The 15,044-nt window shown below is 43.6% G+C and overlaps 1 protein-coding gene across 7 annotated transcripts in view; it reads left to right on the top strand.

Annotated features, from left to right (window-relative positions):
- PLLP (plasmolipin) overlaps window positions 1-15,044 on the top strand; it is a 69,060-nt gene that overhangs the window by 47,494 nt on the left and 6,522 nt on the right. For all 7 annotated transcript variants that reach the window (XM_056525611.1, XM_056525609.1, XM_056525607.1 and 4 more), the window contains 2 exons: window positions 2,200-2,373; window positions 6,662-6,781. In XM_056525611.1, coding sequence (XP_056381586.1) covers window positions 2,200-2,373; window positions 6,662-6,781 — 294 coding nt within the window. The remainder of the gene's footprint in view (window positions 1-2,199; window positions 2,374-6,661; window positions 6,782-15,044) is intronic.

The following is a 15,044-nucleotide window of genomic DNA, read 5'->3' as shown; positions in this document are numbered from 1 at the left end:
AAATAAAAAGTTCTTATTACCATAAGACTTCCAGCACCTGATTTATTCAGCCCCCACTTGGAGGAAAGTTTGGAGTAAGTTGTCTGTTATTGGGCTGAGCTACCTTATCACTATTTCACTTTACATGTCCCATTTCTTTGACTAGAATAGTATCTTTACATGGACTGTGTGGGCAGTGACGTGGACTGATTTATAAGAACTTTACCTATCATTTTCCTGGCCATCGCCAAGGCATACAACACAACCCCATTATGTCTAGGTGAGGTTCCTAGCTGTGGCAGAATTTCTAGGGTGAATTTTGGAGGACTCCATGTGGTGACAATCCCATGAGATAAAAAAAAAAAAAAAAAAAAAAAAAAAAAAAAATTTAGCAGTATCACATGAACGCTGCTGAATTTTAATCATTTCTGTCAGAGAAATTACAGGAAACAATGCAGACTTATCAAAGATCACATGCTCTGGTCATTAATTAAAGGAGCTTGGTACCATTTGTGTCAGAATCATGTTGTTACCTCATTAATTCAGTTCTAAGACTGAGAAGCTTGTAAAACCCAACTTGGATGCTGATGGTCACAGCTGTACATGGTGTTTAAATAGTGTGTACAGATATTGGCGGATCATTGCTGCCAGTGACAGAAGAAGTGACAAAATCTTAAAGGTATTATCCAGGAATAGAAAAACAGAGCTTATTTCTTCCAGAAACAGCCCCACACTTCCTCAGGTTCGGTGTGGTATTACAACCTCACTTTTTTCACTGCAGCTGCAGTACCACACACAACCTGAGTACAGGTATGGTGCTGGTTTTATGAGAAATCCGATCTGTTTTTCTAATCCTGGATAGCCCCTTTAAGAGTAAAATAGAGACGTGGAAGAATGTCCACAGTGGAAGAAGCAAGGTGATCCACAGCAGTACAGACTATTTTGAAAGATGAATTCACTGATCCTATAGAGGGCATTGGTCTGTGAGGACAGGGCTATATGTGACAGATAACATCAGGTCTATGCAAAGAGTTAAATTCCACGGGTTGTAAATTTATTGGCATATGATTACACAACACGGCAGCTCCACACCCCATCCCTGGCACAAAACTTACACAGAACTGGTCCGCAAACATTTAGAGGAATAACCCTTCTATGGGCCACAACATCCACATAGCTGAGCTGCTCCTACAGAACTTAGCCCTAGAGACTCCTCAGCCAACACTCAACCACTACAATAAGCTCGGAAAGCTTGATGGCAACTAATATGGCTGTTCTTAAAATTCTCAGCTAGCTCGTCTAGCCTCCTGAATGTCAAATCCTTCCTACAGCATTGTTGGAGTTTGCTGCAGCAGGAGATTATCATCTACATCCAAGATATCATTATAAATCTGGGTTTACATTAAGCAGCCGCAGGGTGGTAGTGTGCCTCGGTTTACTGCAAAAACCATGTGGTGGTTTTGGTGTCCGGTTATTGGCCTTGGGGCAAACTACTACCCCATGGCTGCAATGGGTGAACCTAGCCTAAACTATATTACATTCACTAGTCTTCTTTGTTATGAGACATTTCAATTTGAAGGGAGGCTGACTTTATCCTTTTTAATAGGATGAGTGAAAGGATATGCTGAAACCCTCATAACACATTGATATCCATATGTGTGACCTACAAACTTTACTTCTATCGGCCCTTTAAATTTAGTGATCTAGTCTGTTGTTAAGTGCCAACACCTTTCCTGACTGTCCTTCCTCCTTGGGGCCCTCCTCATCTGTTCTTAAGTAACTTATTATGATTCCATGTATATAATTTATATTTTACGTTACTTTTCTTGAATTGATCTTCACCTATTACAATATCCTTTACTTCAATCACATCAGAATTCTGCTGGCTGTCACCTAGAATCTGTCAGAATTTCCTGAAGTTCTTTTGTTTCTGCTGCGTGACCTAGGTGTACTGTGGTTGTGTCGCTGCAGTGGTTTCTGTATTACAGAGGTGTAAAGGTCACATCCCTCACAATGCTTTGATGGGCAGTGCAATGGCCTCCCTAGTGGGCAGCAGTAATGTAAGTGTGTGAATGCAGCTCTGGATGTGAATGGAGTATAAACATAATAGGTCACTCTAGATTAGCACCAGGTAAGTAAAGCAAAAGATCTACAATGCTGTTCAGACCTGACTAGGTGTTGTGGGTAAAATGTTGCTGATTGTAGCTTTTAATATTACAGGTCCTGGGTCTCCTGGTTTGGGCGCTGATCGCTGACGCTCACTATTATGCAGTGGCTGCATATGGGTGGGTCATGTTTGTTGCAGTCTTCTGTTGGGTGCTCACCCTCATCCTGTTCATTATGATACTTCTGCAGTTGCAGAGGAGAATTCCTGTTGTTCCTTGGCCTTTAACGGTAAGTCACTGGTCTGCCAAAAATACATATATCTCCTTCCAGCATTGTTTATAGGAGTCTGGTGTAGTCAGAAGTGTTACATTTTTAACTTAAATTTCTTTTTCCTTAGTCCTAACAGCAGCACAAGTGGGGTGTTTCTGCACCTGTGAAGCTGGCAGGACGGTGGAATTTATTGAATTCTGCCCAAATAATTAAAATAATTAAGGCCCCCTCCCCTAGGCCATATTGCTTTATAACAAATTAAAATAAGGGTGGGAAATTTGTGTGCTGCTGTTAGGACTAAGGGAAAACAAATTATGTTAAAAATTTACACTTCCCTGTCATCCTAACCAGCAGCCCAAGTGGGGACTAAACACAAAAAGGGAGGGACTAAGGAAGAGCGGCACTTAGGATGGACAACCCAAAGGCCAACCCTTCTGAACGTCTGGTATTAACTCTGTGATGATTTATAAATGTATTATGCGTGCTCCAGGAGGCAGCAGCACAAATTTGTTCCTGAGGAACCGCTTTTCTCTCAGCAAAAGAGGTAGCAACTGCCCGAGTAGAATGGGCAGTAACAAAGGAAGGAGGAGTTAAATCCTGGGCTATAAGAGTTTCCTGGGTTACCTCCTTGACCCATCTACTCAGAGAGAGTTTAGAGGCTTTAAGACCTTTGTTTTTCACTGAAAAAAGTCACTAGAAGGTTCTTGGATCTTCTGAATTCCCCGGTTATTGCAATGTAAATTCTGAGGGACTCTTGAAATGTCCAAAGTATGATCTGCAATTTCCTCGGGAGAGGATGGATTAGGATACAAGACTGGTAAGGAGATAACTTGATTGATGTTTGAGAAAGTTGGGACTTTGGGAACAAAGGTAGGTTAATATCTCAACAGGACTCTGTCCTGGAGAAAAAGAGTGTATGGCTCGAAAGCTGACATGGCCTGAAGCTCGCCAATTCTTTTGGCTGAGGTTATGGTCAATAAAAAAGTGACTTTAAGGGATAAATACCTATAGTGAACCTCCTCCAAAGGTTCAAAGGGGGAAGAGAATAACCCCTTAAGAACAATATATATATATATATCCCAATGGGGAATAGGTTTAAGGATGCTAGGCTGAAGTCTTCCAGCTCCTTTGAGGAACCTTCTGATTAGGGGGTCTTGAGACAAAGATCTGCCTAGACAGACAGAAAGTGCTGCAACTGCTCTCAGTTCTCTCATATCGGAATGTCTCTCCTGAGGAACAGGATTTTCCTCTAGATGGGCTCCCCAGCCTAGAAGGGAGGCATTTGTAGTCAATGTGATCCAATGAGGTTGAATCAAGGACTTCCCATCTGTCAGATTGGTCCACTTCGGCAGACAGAGAGCACTTCTTGTCCAAACCTTTGTGGTTTCGATTCCAGATGCTCAGGACCTGATCTTGAAGCGGCCAGAGATGCCAAAGGGCCCAGGGAACTGCCTCTGCAGACGCCAACATGTGCCCCAACATCTTCATCAGAGTTCTGAGGGAAATCCTCTGAGGAACCATCAAAAACTCAGTTGCTCTTGTTACATGATCCCTTCTTTCTAGGGTTAGTGATAGAGTCATCTGAGAGGAGTAGACTATAAAGCCCAGGTACTTCCTGGAAGTGAAAGGAACGATTTCGGACTTCTCCCAGTTTATGATCTAGAGCCAGATGAAGATGAGATTGTAGAGAGTCTAGAGTAGCGGCTTTTAGAATCCAGTCGTCTAGATAAGGAATGATCTCTAGAGCTTTTAGTCTGAGAGTAGAAACAACTGGAGCCACGATCTTTATGAGGGTGTGGGGAGTGGAAGTAATCCCAAAGGACAAAACGGCAAACTGAAGATGCTTTACCATACCATACAGAACTTCCTGTTCCCAGGATGGATAGGGACATGAAAGTAGGCATCCTTCAAGTCGATTGTGACCATTTGATCTTGAGGGTTCAGGATGCTGCTAACTGACCGAATGGTTCCCGTTCCGATCTGCCTTTTTTTTTTTCTAAAGCGGTTTAGGAAACGAAGATCTATGATCATGCTCCAGTCACCCGATGGTTTTGGCACTAGAAAGATAGAGGAGTAAACTCCCGATCCCCTCTGATCGGGGGGAACATCCTCTAGCGCATGTTTCTCTATGTACTGGAGAACAGAGTCCTCCAGAACTGAATGCTTTTATTGAGGAAGTAGCTTGGTTAAAACAAATTTCCTTGGCGGAGGGGAAAGGAAATCTATGTTGTACCCCCACTTGACAACATCTAGAACCTGGATTTCTTGCATCCAAGTATTAAGAAACAAACTTAGGCAAGCTCCAACCAGAGGGGGATTGGTAGACAGATCTTCTACCTGAAAATAGAGGAGAGTCATAGCTCGGACTTGCGGTCTTTACCACGGCTCCACCCACCACCACGCTTTGGGTTCGATTGGAGCTTCTGAGACCTGGTACTTCCCTCCTCTACCCCTACCTTTGCAACGAAAGGCTTGCACAGGCAAGCATTTACCATTTTTTTTTTATCAGCAAAGCCTTCCTGTATACAATCTAATTCTGATCCAAAGAGCCGACCAGGTTCATAAGTAATTCCATAAAGATTACATTTAGATAGTATGTTAGAGGATACATCAGCTTGAATCTTCTAGTAAGAAGAGGCGCTTTCTCAGGATGTTTCCATTCGAAAACCATCATTAGGTGCCCTAATTTTATTACTTGGGCAGAATTCAATAAATTCCACCTCCTGCCACCAGCACAGGGGCAGAAGCACCCCCACTTGTGCTGCTGGTTAGTACGACAGGGAAAACTGACTGACTGACTCCAGTGCAGCTCTACTTCTTCTGATCAGCGCAAGCTGATTTCTACTGTAGCAAGAACAGAATGATTATAAGACATAGGTTCCGATTATGGGTACGTTCACATGTTCTATATATGCCGTGGATTTTCTGCTTCTATGTTACTGTGATAACATCTACAGCAGAAAATCTGAAGATTATACAGTATGTGTGAACTAAGGGTATGTTCACACTGAGGAATTCTAGAGGAATTTACTCGAGTAATTCCGCTTGCTTTTTCTATTCCAATTTATTCATCAAGTTATTTTCAATTGACTTTAATGGACTTTCTGTTGTCCTGTTCACACTGCGAAATTTCTGCTAGCAGAATTCCGACGCTGAATTCTGTTCCGCCTGAAGATAGAACATGTTCATTCTTCAGGTGCAATTCTCAAGTAAAAGGCCATTGACATCAATGGGATTTTTTTTTTACCCTGACGAAATCCATTTAATGCAGAAGTGGAATTCACGTGGAATTCCTGCGTAATCCAGAAAAGTAGAATTGAATAGCTTCCTCCTTCATTACTCTTCCCTTCTGCGTATAAATTCTGTTCGACGGATAAAATGAAGAAGTCAACAATTTCAAGACCGAAATTATTCCTCGTGAATTCCTCAGTGTGAGCGCACCCTAAGGATACGTTCACACTTGCGTTATTTTTGCTGCAGATTTGCTTCAGCAGATTTTCCTGCCCATTAACTTCAATGGGTAGCAAAATCTACCACAGCAAATCTGCAGCAGAAAATACGCACGTGTGAATGTGCTCTTAGGGTACGTTCAGCCAAGCGGATCCACAGATTATTTTTTTACGCTTTGGATCTGCTGCCAAAGGACCACTACAGGGTGCCTTTAGATGTGCCTGTTCGGAGCAGACCCAAGCAGACACACTGTGATGCGCCGCGCGTATCGCAGCTGCTCTTGGCCTAGCTCAGGGAGCAGAGGGAGTGGCCGCGATGTGTGTGAGTAAACCGCGCATGCGTCGACTCGCACATCGCAGCAGTGTGTCTGTTCGTAGCGGCATAGTGCCGCTCCAAGTAGGCACATCTAAAGGCACCATGGAGTGGTCATTCTTTGGATAGGGGATAAGATGTCTAGGGGCGGAGTACCCCTTTAAGCAGATTTTGCTGCCCATTGAGTTCAATGGGCAGTAAAATCTGCAGCAGCAAATCTGCGACAAAAATATGCACGTGTGAACACACCCTTAGGGCTCGTTCACACGAGCAGATTTTTTTTCAAACCTCCGGGCCTCCGTGCAATACCCACAGTAGATTTTCGCCAGCGGAATCTCCACCGCTGATAATCCGCTGCAGACCCATATGACTGCGGGTTTGAAAAGAAATCCGCTCGTGTGAACAAGCCCTAATGCTGGGTTTTACATGTAGACAGTGTGCCGTGCAGTACACTTCTACTACATGTGAACCCAGCCTTGTGGCTGTCCATATATGTTACACCTTATCATCAGCCAAGATCTGACATTTTCTTCTCACTCATTAGGTGTTTATCTACCATGCTTTGTGTACTGCCTTATATATAACTGGATTCATCACCTGTGCAGCTTCAGTGCATGTAGGATCAAGAGGGACTGGTGATTACAATAGAAGAGCAGCAGCCTCGGTAAGACAACACCACATTATATTAATGTATAAGACACTGTTAGGGATGTCCCGATAATTTTATTTTTTTTTACAGAGAACTAGTACCAATACTGATACTTGAGATGTGACAAAAGAGGTGGCTCTAGACTTTGTGAAGCCTTAGGTTAAGTTCACACTGCAGAATCTCCGGACAGAATTTCTACTAGAGAATCTGCGGGTGGTGCTAGGGCCGAGCAGACTTCATTGCCGTTCTTATAGATGGCAATGCATTTCTGAGCAGATCAGCACATAAATGCATTGCTGTCTATAGGGACAGCAATGCAGTCTATCTGGAAATTCTGTCCAGAGATTCTGCAGTGTGAACCCAGCCTTAGGCAATAGTCGAACATGAGGCTGTCACTGACATTCATAATTAACATATGCCCCCAGTAGTTAGGTAGGGAATCCTTCTTATTTGGTAGAAGCCCCTAGTAGGTAGGCAATCCCCTCCTAATAGATAGAAGCCCCAGGAAGTAGGTAGGTAATCTCCACTAATCTGTAGAAGCTCCCAGTAGGTAGGGAATCCACCCATTAGGTTGAAGCTCCCAGTAGGTAAGCAACCCTCCTTTTTAGGTAGATGTGCCCATTAAAGGAGAAGTATCGTGTACAAAAACGTATCCCCTATCCGCAGGATAGGGAATAAGTTTTAGATCGTGGGAAGTCCGACTGCTGGGACCCCCGGGAATCTCCTGTATGGGGCCCCAGGTCTCCGAACTGAGCGTGTCGACCCCCCACACGAAGCGGAGGCCAACATGCCCCTCAATATATCTCTATGGGAGAACCAAAGATAGCCGAACAACTCTCCCATAGAGATATATGGAGGGGCGTGTTGCCCACTGCTTCGTGCGGGGGTCGACACGCTCCATTCCTGGAAAGAGCTGGGGCACTGTACAGGATATTGCTATGAAGCCCCACACACAATTATTTCCCAGCTTGTTGTAACATTGTCATAATAAGTCCCTACAGCCACCACTAGGTGGTGCACAATTCACAAAGATTATGCACTGAAATATGTGCATAGCAGATAGCATTTTATAATTTATAGAGACCGAAAAGCTTCCATACCCTATACAGATATGTTATACCGTTAGCCAGCACATACTTTTTTTAAGTGGATGCATCAATAAAAGTATATAAAGCTTCTTCTCATCCAATTTGTGCATAGGTCTTTTTATACAGGGAGAAATGTTAAATAAAAATCCGTTCTTCACTTTTTACATATTTTTTTATAGCACAAAATGCAAATAAAATAAAATTGTACAGTGATCCCTCAACATACAATATTTTCAACATACAATGGTCTTTTCTGGACCATTGTAACTTGAAACCAGACTCAGCATATAATGCTACAGACAGTCCAGATCTGTGAAACGTGTCAATAGCTGGAAGAACTGATCAATTAGAATGGGCAGTCACTGGTAAAACACCTGTATTACTGAAGTGTATGCACTGACTGGCTGTCTGGCAGTGCCCCCTACAGTACAGGGTGGTACTACATGTTCTGTACTACTCTTACCTGTGCCAGGGATAGCTGCTCCAGGTGTGGGGGCTCCATTTTACATTTTTTGGGACACTGTGTGTACTGTACAGGACCCTGAAGAAGCTCCTGTCCTCTACATAGACAGTGATTTACATCTTCCAGTGGCTTTTTCTTACTTTTCTATGTAAAAACTTGTTTTATCTGTATTAGTTACTAATCTACTTATTTTTCTTTAATTCTAACTTTTTCCTATATTTGGATGACATTTTGGTGGCTTCAGAACCAATTACCAGGTTTCCATAGTTATGGTCTCAACATACAATGGTTTCAACATACAATGGTTGTCCTGGAACAGATTAACCCTTTAAGGATGCAGCTCATTTTCACCTTAAGGACGCAGTCCTTTTTTTTAAAGCCTGCACACAAAGAGCAGAGCATTTAGGGGACTCTGAAAACATTTAGGGGCTCAGATGAGTACTGCACAGTGCCTCAGGAGTGATCGGTTGGGTTGGTGGTGGTGGTAATTTCTCCTTCGCTGCAGCATAAGCACAGAAGCAGGAGACTGCTGTTTAAACAGTGGTTTTCTGCTACTGCAGAGGGGTGCAGTGGAGGCCTGGTCCCCTTACTGGGGTCCTGGCTGTATCCCCCCAGACAGCAGCCCTGATAACGGGCTCACTTTTTCCACCAAGCCTCACATGTGTGTCATAAATGGCAGAGAAGCTGATCAGCCCATCAGGAGTCTAAGAAAGCTGGATGACACTGGGCATCCTCCTGCCATAGTCCAAAAGAATCTGTGTTTAGTAAAGCTGCCACAGTTAAATCTTGTATGTGACAAAGGAGTCTTTGCGGTGGTCGAGTACACTGCAAGCCCTGCACACTCCTTAATAGATACATCAGTGACCTCCATTCCCAAAATAAAAGCATATCTGATCGATTTATAGTGTCTTGAATTGGAAAGGGCAATAAGAAAAGGTAGACAAACTGAATACATGAAATACATTTTATTTATATTATTCATTATAATTTAATATACCGTATTTTTCGCCCTATAGGACGCACCGGCGTATAAGACGCACCCAATTTATAGGTGCAAAATCAAAAAAAATTAAGATTTTGAACCCAATAGTGGTCTTCAACCTGCGGACCTCCAGATGTTGCAAAACTACAACTCCCAGCATGCCAGGACAGCCGTTGGCTGTCTGGGCATGCTGGGAGTTGTAGTTTTGCAACATCTGGAGGTCCGCAGATTGAAGACCACTGCATAGGAGGTAATACTCACATGTCCCTGCCGCTCCGGACCCGTCACCGCTGCCCTGGATGTCGCTCCATCGCTGTCGCCATGTCCCCGTCGCTCCGGAACGTCTCTGCTGCCGGCCGGGTATCCTCGCTCTCCGTCGCCGCCATCACGTCGTTACGCACGCCGACGCACGTACGCGACGACGTGATGACGAGGAAGGAGAGCGCCGGCCATACAGGGGATCCCTGAACGGAGAAGACACCGAGGAGGCAGGTAAGGTCCCTCCCGGTGTCCTGTAAGCACTAACCCGGCTATTCAGTCGGGCTGTTCGGGACTTCACTGTTCGCGATTTCACCGCGGCGGTCCCGAACAGCCTGACTGAACAGCCGGGTTAGTGTCACTTTCCCTTCAGACGCGGCGGTCAGCTTTGATCGCCGCGTCTGAAGGGTTAATACAGGGTATCACCACGATCGGTGATGTCCTGTATTAGCCGCGGGTCCCGGCCATTGATGGCCGCAGGGACCGCCGCGATAGGGGTGTATTCGCCATATAAGACGCACCAACTTTTACCCCCCAGTTTTGGGGAAGAAAAAGTGCATCTTATACGGCGAAAAATACGGTAGATGGAAATAAACTCCTCTGTCTCAGAAACAGTCTGCAGCAACTAAAATTCCCTCCCGCTGACTTGTTGCTCAGCCAACTTCCTGCTTAGGGCTCACTGCTCGGTGCCCTCGTAGTATAAACAGTGTAAACATCTCAAATCTCCAAACTGTAGCTCTCTTATCAGTGCATGCTGGGAGTTGTAGTTTGCAGCTGGAGAGCTACAAGTTGAAAACTATTGTTGTGAAGCAGCATTGGCTACTAGAGTGGTCCAGTGTGATGATCTTTCACTATTTCTAGGCACTATGCTATACACGTATACTGATCCGCAAGAACAGTAAGGCCACCTGTCTTAGGGTGGGTTCACACTACGTTTTCTCCCATACGGGAGCGCATACGGCAGGGGGGAGCTAAAATCTCACGCTCCCGTATGCCTTCGTATGCGCTCTTGTATGTCATTCATTTCAATGAGCCGACCGGAGTGAAACGTTCGGTCCGGTCGGCTCATTTTTGCGCCGTATGCGCTTTTACAACCGGACCTAAAACCGTGGTTGACCACAGTTTTAGGTCCGGTTGTAAAAGCGCATACGGCGCAAAAATGAGCCGACCGGACCGAACGTTTCACTCCGGCCGGCTCATTGAAATGAATGACATACGGGAGCGCGAGGTTTTAGCTCCCCCCTGCCGTATGCGCTCCCGTATGGGAGAAAACGTAGTGTGAACCCAGCCTTATATTGTGTAGGTCTGACCTGGCGGACATGGAAGATTTATTTATGGCAGAGGAAAAGTTGACCAGTTGCCCATAGCAACCACTCAGATTCCTTCTTTAATTCTTAAAAAGGCCCCTGAAAAATGAAAGAAGCGATCTGATTGGTTACTAAGAGCAACCTCTGAGTTGTCGGGAAAAAATCCACAATAATTCAACAAATTTGGGTTGGAAACCTTTATAAATACGTGGGAAAGCTCAGAAATGTCAGGTTACGCCCCTTTTTCGGGTTTGGGAGACTCCACATCGGGTTCGTCGGGAAAAAATGTCGCATAGTGTCGCAGACTGGAGCACAATGTCTGCGACATGTTGCAGACAAAGATGCGCCAAAAAAACCCGACAAAACAAGTCGGGTTTAGAATAGTAAATGAGGGCCCATGTCTACACTTTGAACTCTTTGTCATGTTCACACGGCAGAATTTCCAAGCTGAATTTGACATTCTGCTGCAGCAGAGTCCCATTGATTTCAGAGTCCCATTGTTTCTGCCACAGAAATTCAGATATCGGCATCCGCAGAATGAATAGACGGTGCATTTCCAAGCAGTCCCAGTGGCTGCATACTCTGCCGACGCTCTGCTGTCAGTGGAATGTGCACACAGAAGGGGAAATTTATCACAACCTGTGCAGAGGAAAAGTTGCTGAGTTGCCCATAGCAACCAATCAGATTGCTTCTTTCACTTTTGAAAAGGCCTCTGAAAAATGAAAGAAGCGATCTGATTGGTTGCTATGGGCAACTCTGCAACTTTTCCTCTGGACAGGTATTCATAAATCTTGCTCAGAAACTTTACGCCATGTGAACATAGCCTAAGGGGAATCTGTCAGCTACAATTCCTCCTCCAATTCTTCCATTCCTGTCCCTTCTTGATTGATTGTCAGCTGGAAGCAAAGGCAGTCTCCAAATCTTGCAGGGATGTGATCCGGAAACACAAGCTTCCATCTAGAGCCCTGCACGGGACAGTTTTTTTTTTCATTCCGCCCACACTGGATTTTTCCCACAAGGAGAGTGCCCCACTCCCATCTGCTCCTGCAACATGTATGTCCATTTTTTTTAAAGGGTTACTCCACTACCCAGCATCCGGAACATTAAGTTCCGAATGCTGTGTGCAAGCTTCCGTGTTCACGCCTGCCCCCTCAATGAAAGTTTATGGGAAGGGGGGAGCGACGGCAGTCACGCCCCCATCCCATAGACTTGCATTGAGGGGGCGGGACGTGACATCACATGATGGGGTATGACTTCACGAAGGGGCGGCCGTGAACTCAATGTTCCGGATGATGGGTAGCAGAGTAACCCTTTAAAGTAAAGTATACAGCCCGAACTGAGTCACTTAGTGACTCCATACAGGCCACTGAAATGAATGTCATATGCTGCTCTCCTCCACAGTATACATCAGCATCCCATTTTCTGCTGCAGAATGACGCCAGAAACCTGTGACAAAGTCAAAAGGCAGTAGAGATGAGCGAACTTACAGTAAATTCGATTCGTCACGAACTTCTCGGCTCGGCAGTTGATGACTTTTCCTGCATAAATTAGTTCAGCTTTCAGGTGCTCCAGTGGGCTAGAAAAGGTGGATACAGTCCTAGGAGACTCTTTTCTTTTCCAGCCCAGCGGAGCATATGAAGGCTGAACTAATTTACGCAGGATAAGTCATCAACTGCCGAGCCGAGAAGTTCGTGACGAATCAAATTTACTCTAAGTTTGCTCATCTCTAAAAGGCAGTATGAACCGAGCCTAACAGTGTCAGCAGTTTGGAATGGCAGCAGATAGATTTTCTTTTTTGCAGTATGGCACGTGCATTATTTACAGAAAGAGGCCACTGTCCTAAGGGTATGGTTTCCCAACCAGTGTGCCTCCAGCTGTTGCAAAACTAGAACTCCATGGCATGTGCATTATTCACAGAATTAGGCCACTGTCCTAAGGGCATGATTTCCCAACCAGTGTGGCTGCAGCTATAGCAAAACTGCAACTCCCAGCATCCCCGGACAGCCAAAGGCTGTCCGGGGATGCTGGGAGTTGTAGTTTTGCAACAGCTGGAGGCACCATGCTGGGAAAACCCTGTCTTAGGGAATACTGCTGTAATGAAGGGATGTACATGCCTTGAAACAAACAAGGTTTGCATCAACTAGTCTTTTTCCAATAGTACATCCTTGGTGCCATCTCATCCTCAGGTGGTGATGCACATTTACTCAGACATCCACATAATGATGCACTTTGTATGCACCTACTATCATAGCAAAAAAAAATGTAAATTTTTTTTTTTTAGCAGCTTTTGCTACAGTAGCTCTTCTGTGAGACTGGATAAGGCACCCAAAGACACTTATTGTTTACTGCTCAATATATGCCACCCCTTGACATGTACCCGTATCATGAGAAAATCAATGTTATTCACTCCACCTATGGTTTTAATATGATGACTGATCAGTATACACTACATACCCAGTATAATGTAGAAATGTATACCTGCAGCCAAGTATAGAACACACTACATGCTCAGATATTTGAGGGAAATATATAAATAGTATTTAAGCTACATACGTGATATAATATAATAATTTCCCATATGTATCTACATAATATACCCACAAAGAAAAAACTGGAGTCATTTATCATTTTTTTTATAAAAAAAAAAACTACATCATTTTTATTAAAATACAGTTACATTAAAATAGGAGGATATCCACCCAGGAGGGTGATGACAATAAAATGCTGGTGTCACTCAGATATCATACAAAGTGCCTTAATGCATAATATGGAACAGGACTGACACGCAGCGAGACAGTAGCAGCAAGTAGATGTTTAAGTATAGTGAAAGTAGTGCAAAAAAAAAAAGAGTAAACATCATATACTTAGCCATACATGGTAGTAAAGAGGCACAAGAAAGCAGAAAGGCGAGGAACTCCAGCTACAGATCGGTACAGATCAATATGCCATCTTTATTCATATGAGGCTACATGGATCACAGGTACAACAGGATGTGACGCGTTTCGGTCAGGTGCTGGCCTTACTCATACAATGAACACACGCATGAATCGTATATATGGGCATAAAGAGAGACACAAATGCATGACAGGTGGAAAAGAACCTGCACATGCTCCATTAAAGGGGTACTCCTGTGGAAAACTTTTTTTTTTTTAAATCAACTGGTGCCAGAAAGTTAAATGATGACCACAGTGCTCTCTGCTGACATCTCTGTCCATTTTAGGAACTCTCCAGAGTAGGAGAAAATCCCCATGGAAAACATATGCTGCTCTGTACAGTTCCTAAAATGGACAGAGATGTCAGCAGAGAGCACTGTGTTTGTGATGTCAGCAGAGAGCTCTGTGTTCCAAAATGAAAACCATTTCCTCTGTAGCATACAGACCCTAAAAACTACTGGAAAGATTGAGATTTTTTAATAGAAGTAATTTATAAATCTGTTTAACTTACTGGCACCAGTTGATTTACAAAAAAAAAAATTTTCTACGGGAGTACCCCTTTAACTCTTTCATGTCCATTCACAGAAATGGTGAATACAAAGACTTCAATAAGACAATGACAGCGAAATACAAATCAATTAAAAATCATGACACCATAATTGTGAAGACTAGCCATATAAATACATTGCTTTATTTTGTATGACAGATAAAATTCTAGCTTTCTAAAATTCAGAAAAAAGAAAATATATAGATCAGTATCATAAGCATGCTGTTTCCGAAACATAGCTGACAGAATTATTATAATACATATGATAGGTATGCTTGCATTTGGGTGCAATATTTTAGATAGTATAAGATATATTGTACATGTAGTTGGGCATCCATATGCAAGCTGATACCTATATATTTTCTTTTTTCTGAATTTTAGAAAGATAGAATTGTATCTGTCATACAAAATAAAGCAATGCATTTATATGGCTAGTCTTCAACATTTTTTGGTGTTATGATTTTTAATTGATTTGTGAATTTTGTATTTATTGAAGTCTTTGTATTCACCATTTTTGTGAATGGACATGAGAGTTAATGGAGTATGTGCAGGTTCTTTTCCACCTGTCATGCATTTGCGTCTCTCTTTATGCCTATATATACAATTCATGCAGTGTGTTCATTGTATGAGTAAGACCAGCACCTGGCCGAAACGCGTCACATCCTGTTGTACCTGTGATCCATGTAGCCTCATGTGAAAA

This window comes from Hyla sarda, chromosome 6, assembly GCF_029499605.1.
Source record: "Hyla sarda isolate aHylSar1 chromosome 6, aHylSar1.hap1, whole genome shotgun sequence".
NCBI lineage: Eukaryota > Metazoa > Chordata > Amphibia > Anura > Hylidae > Hyla > Hyla sarda.
The sequence above is the reverse complement of the archived record's forward strand: the minus strand, read 5'-3'. Positions and strand labels throughout refer to the sequence as shown.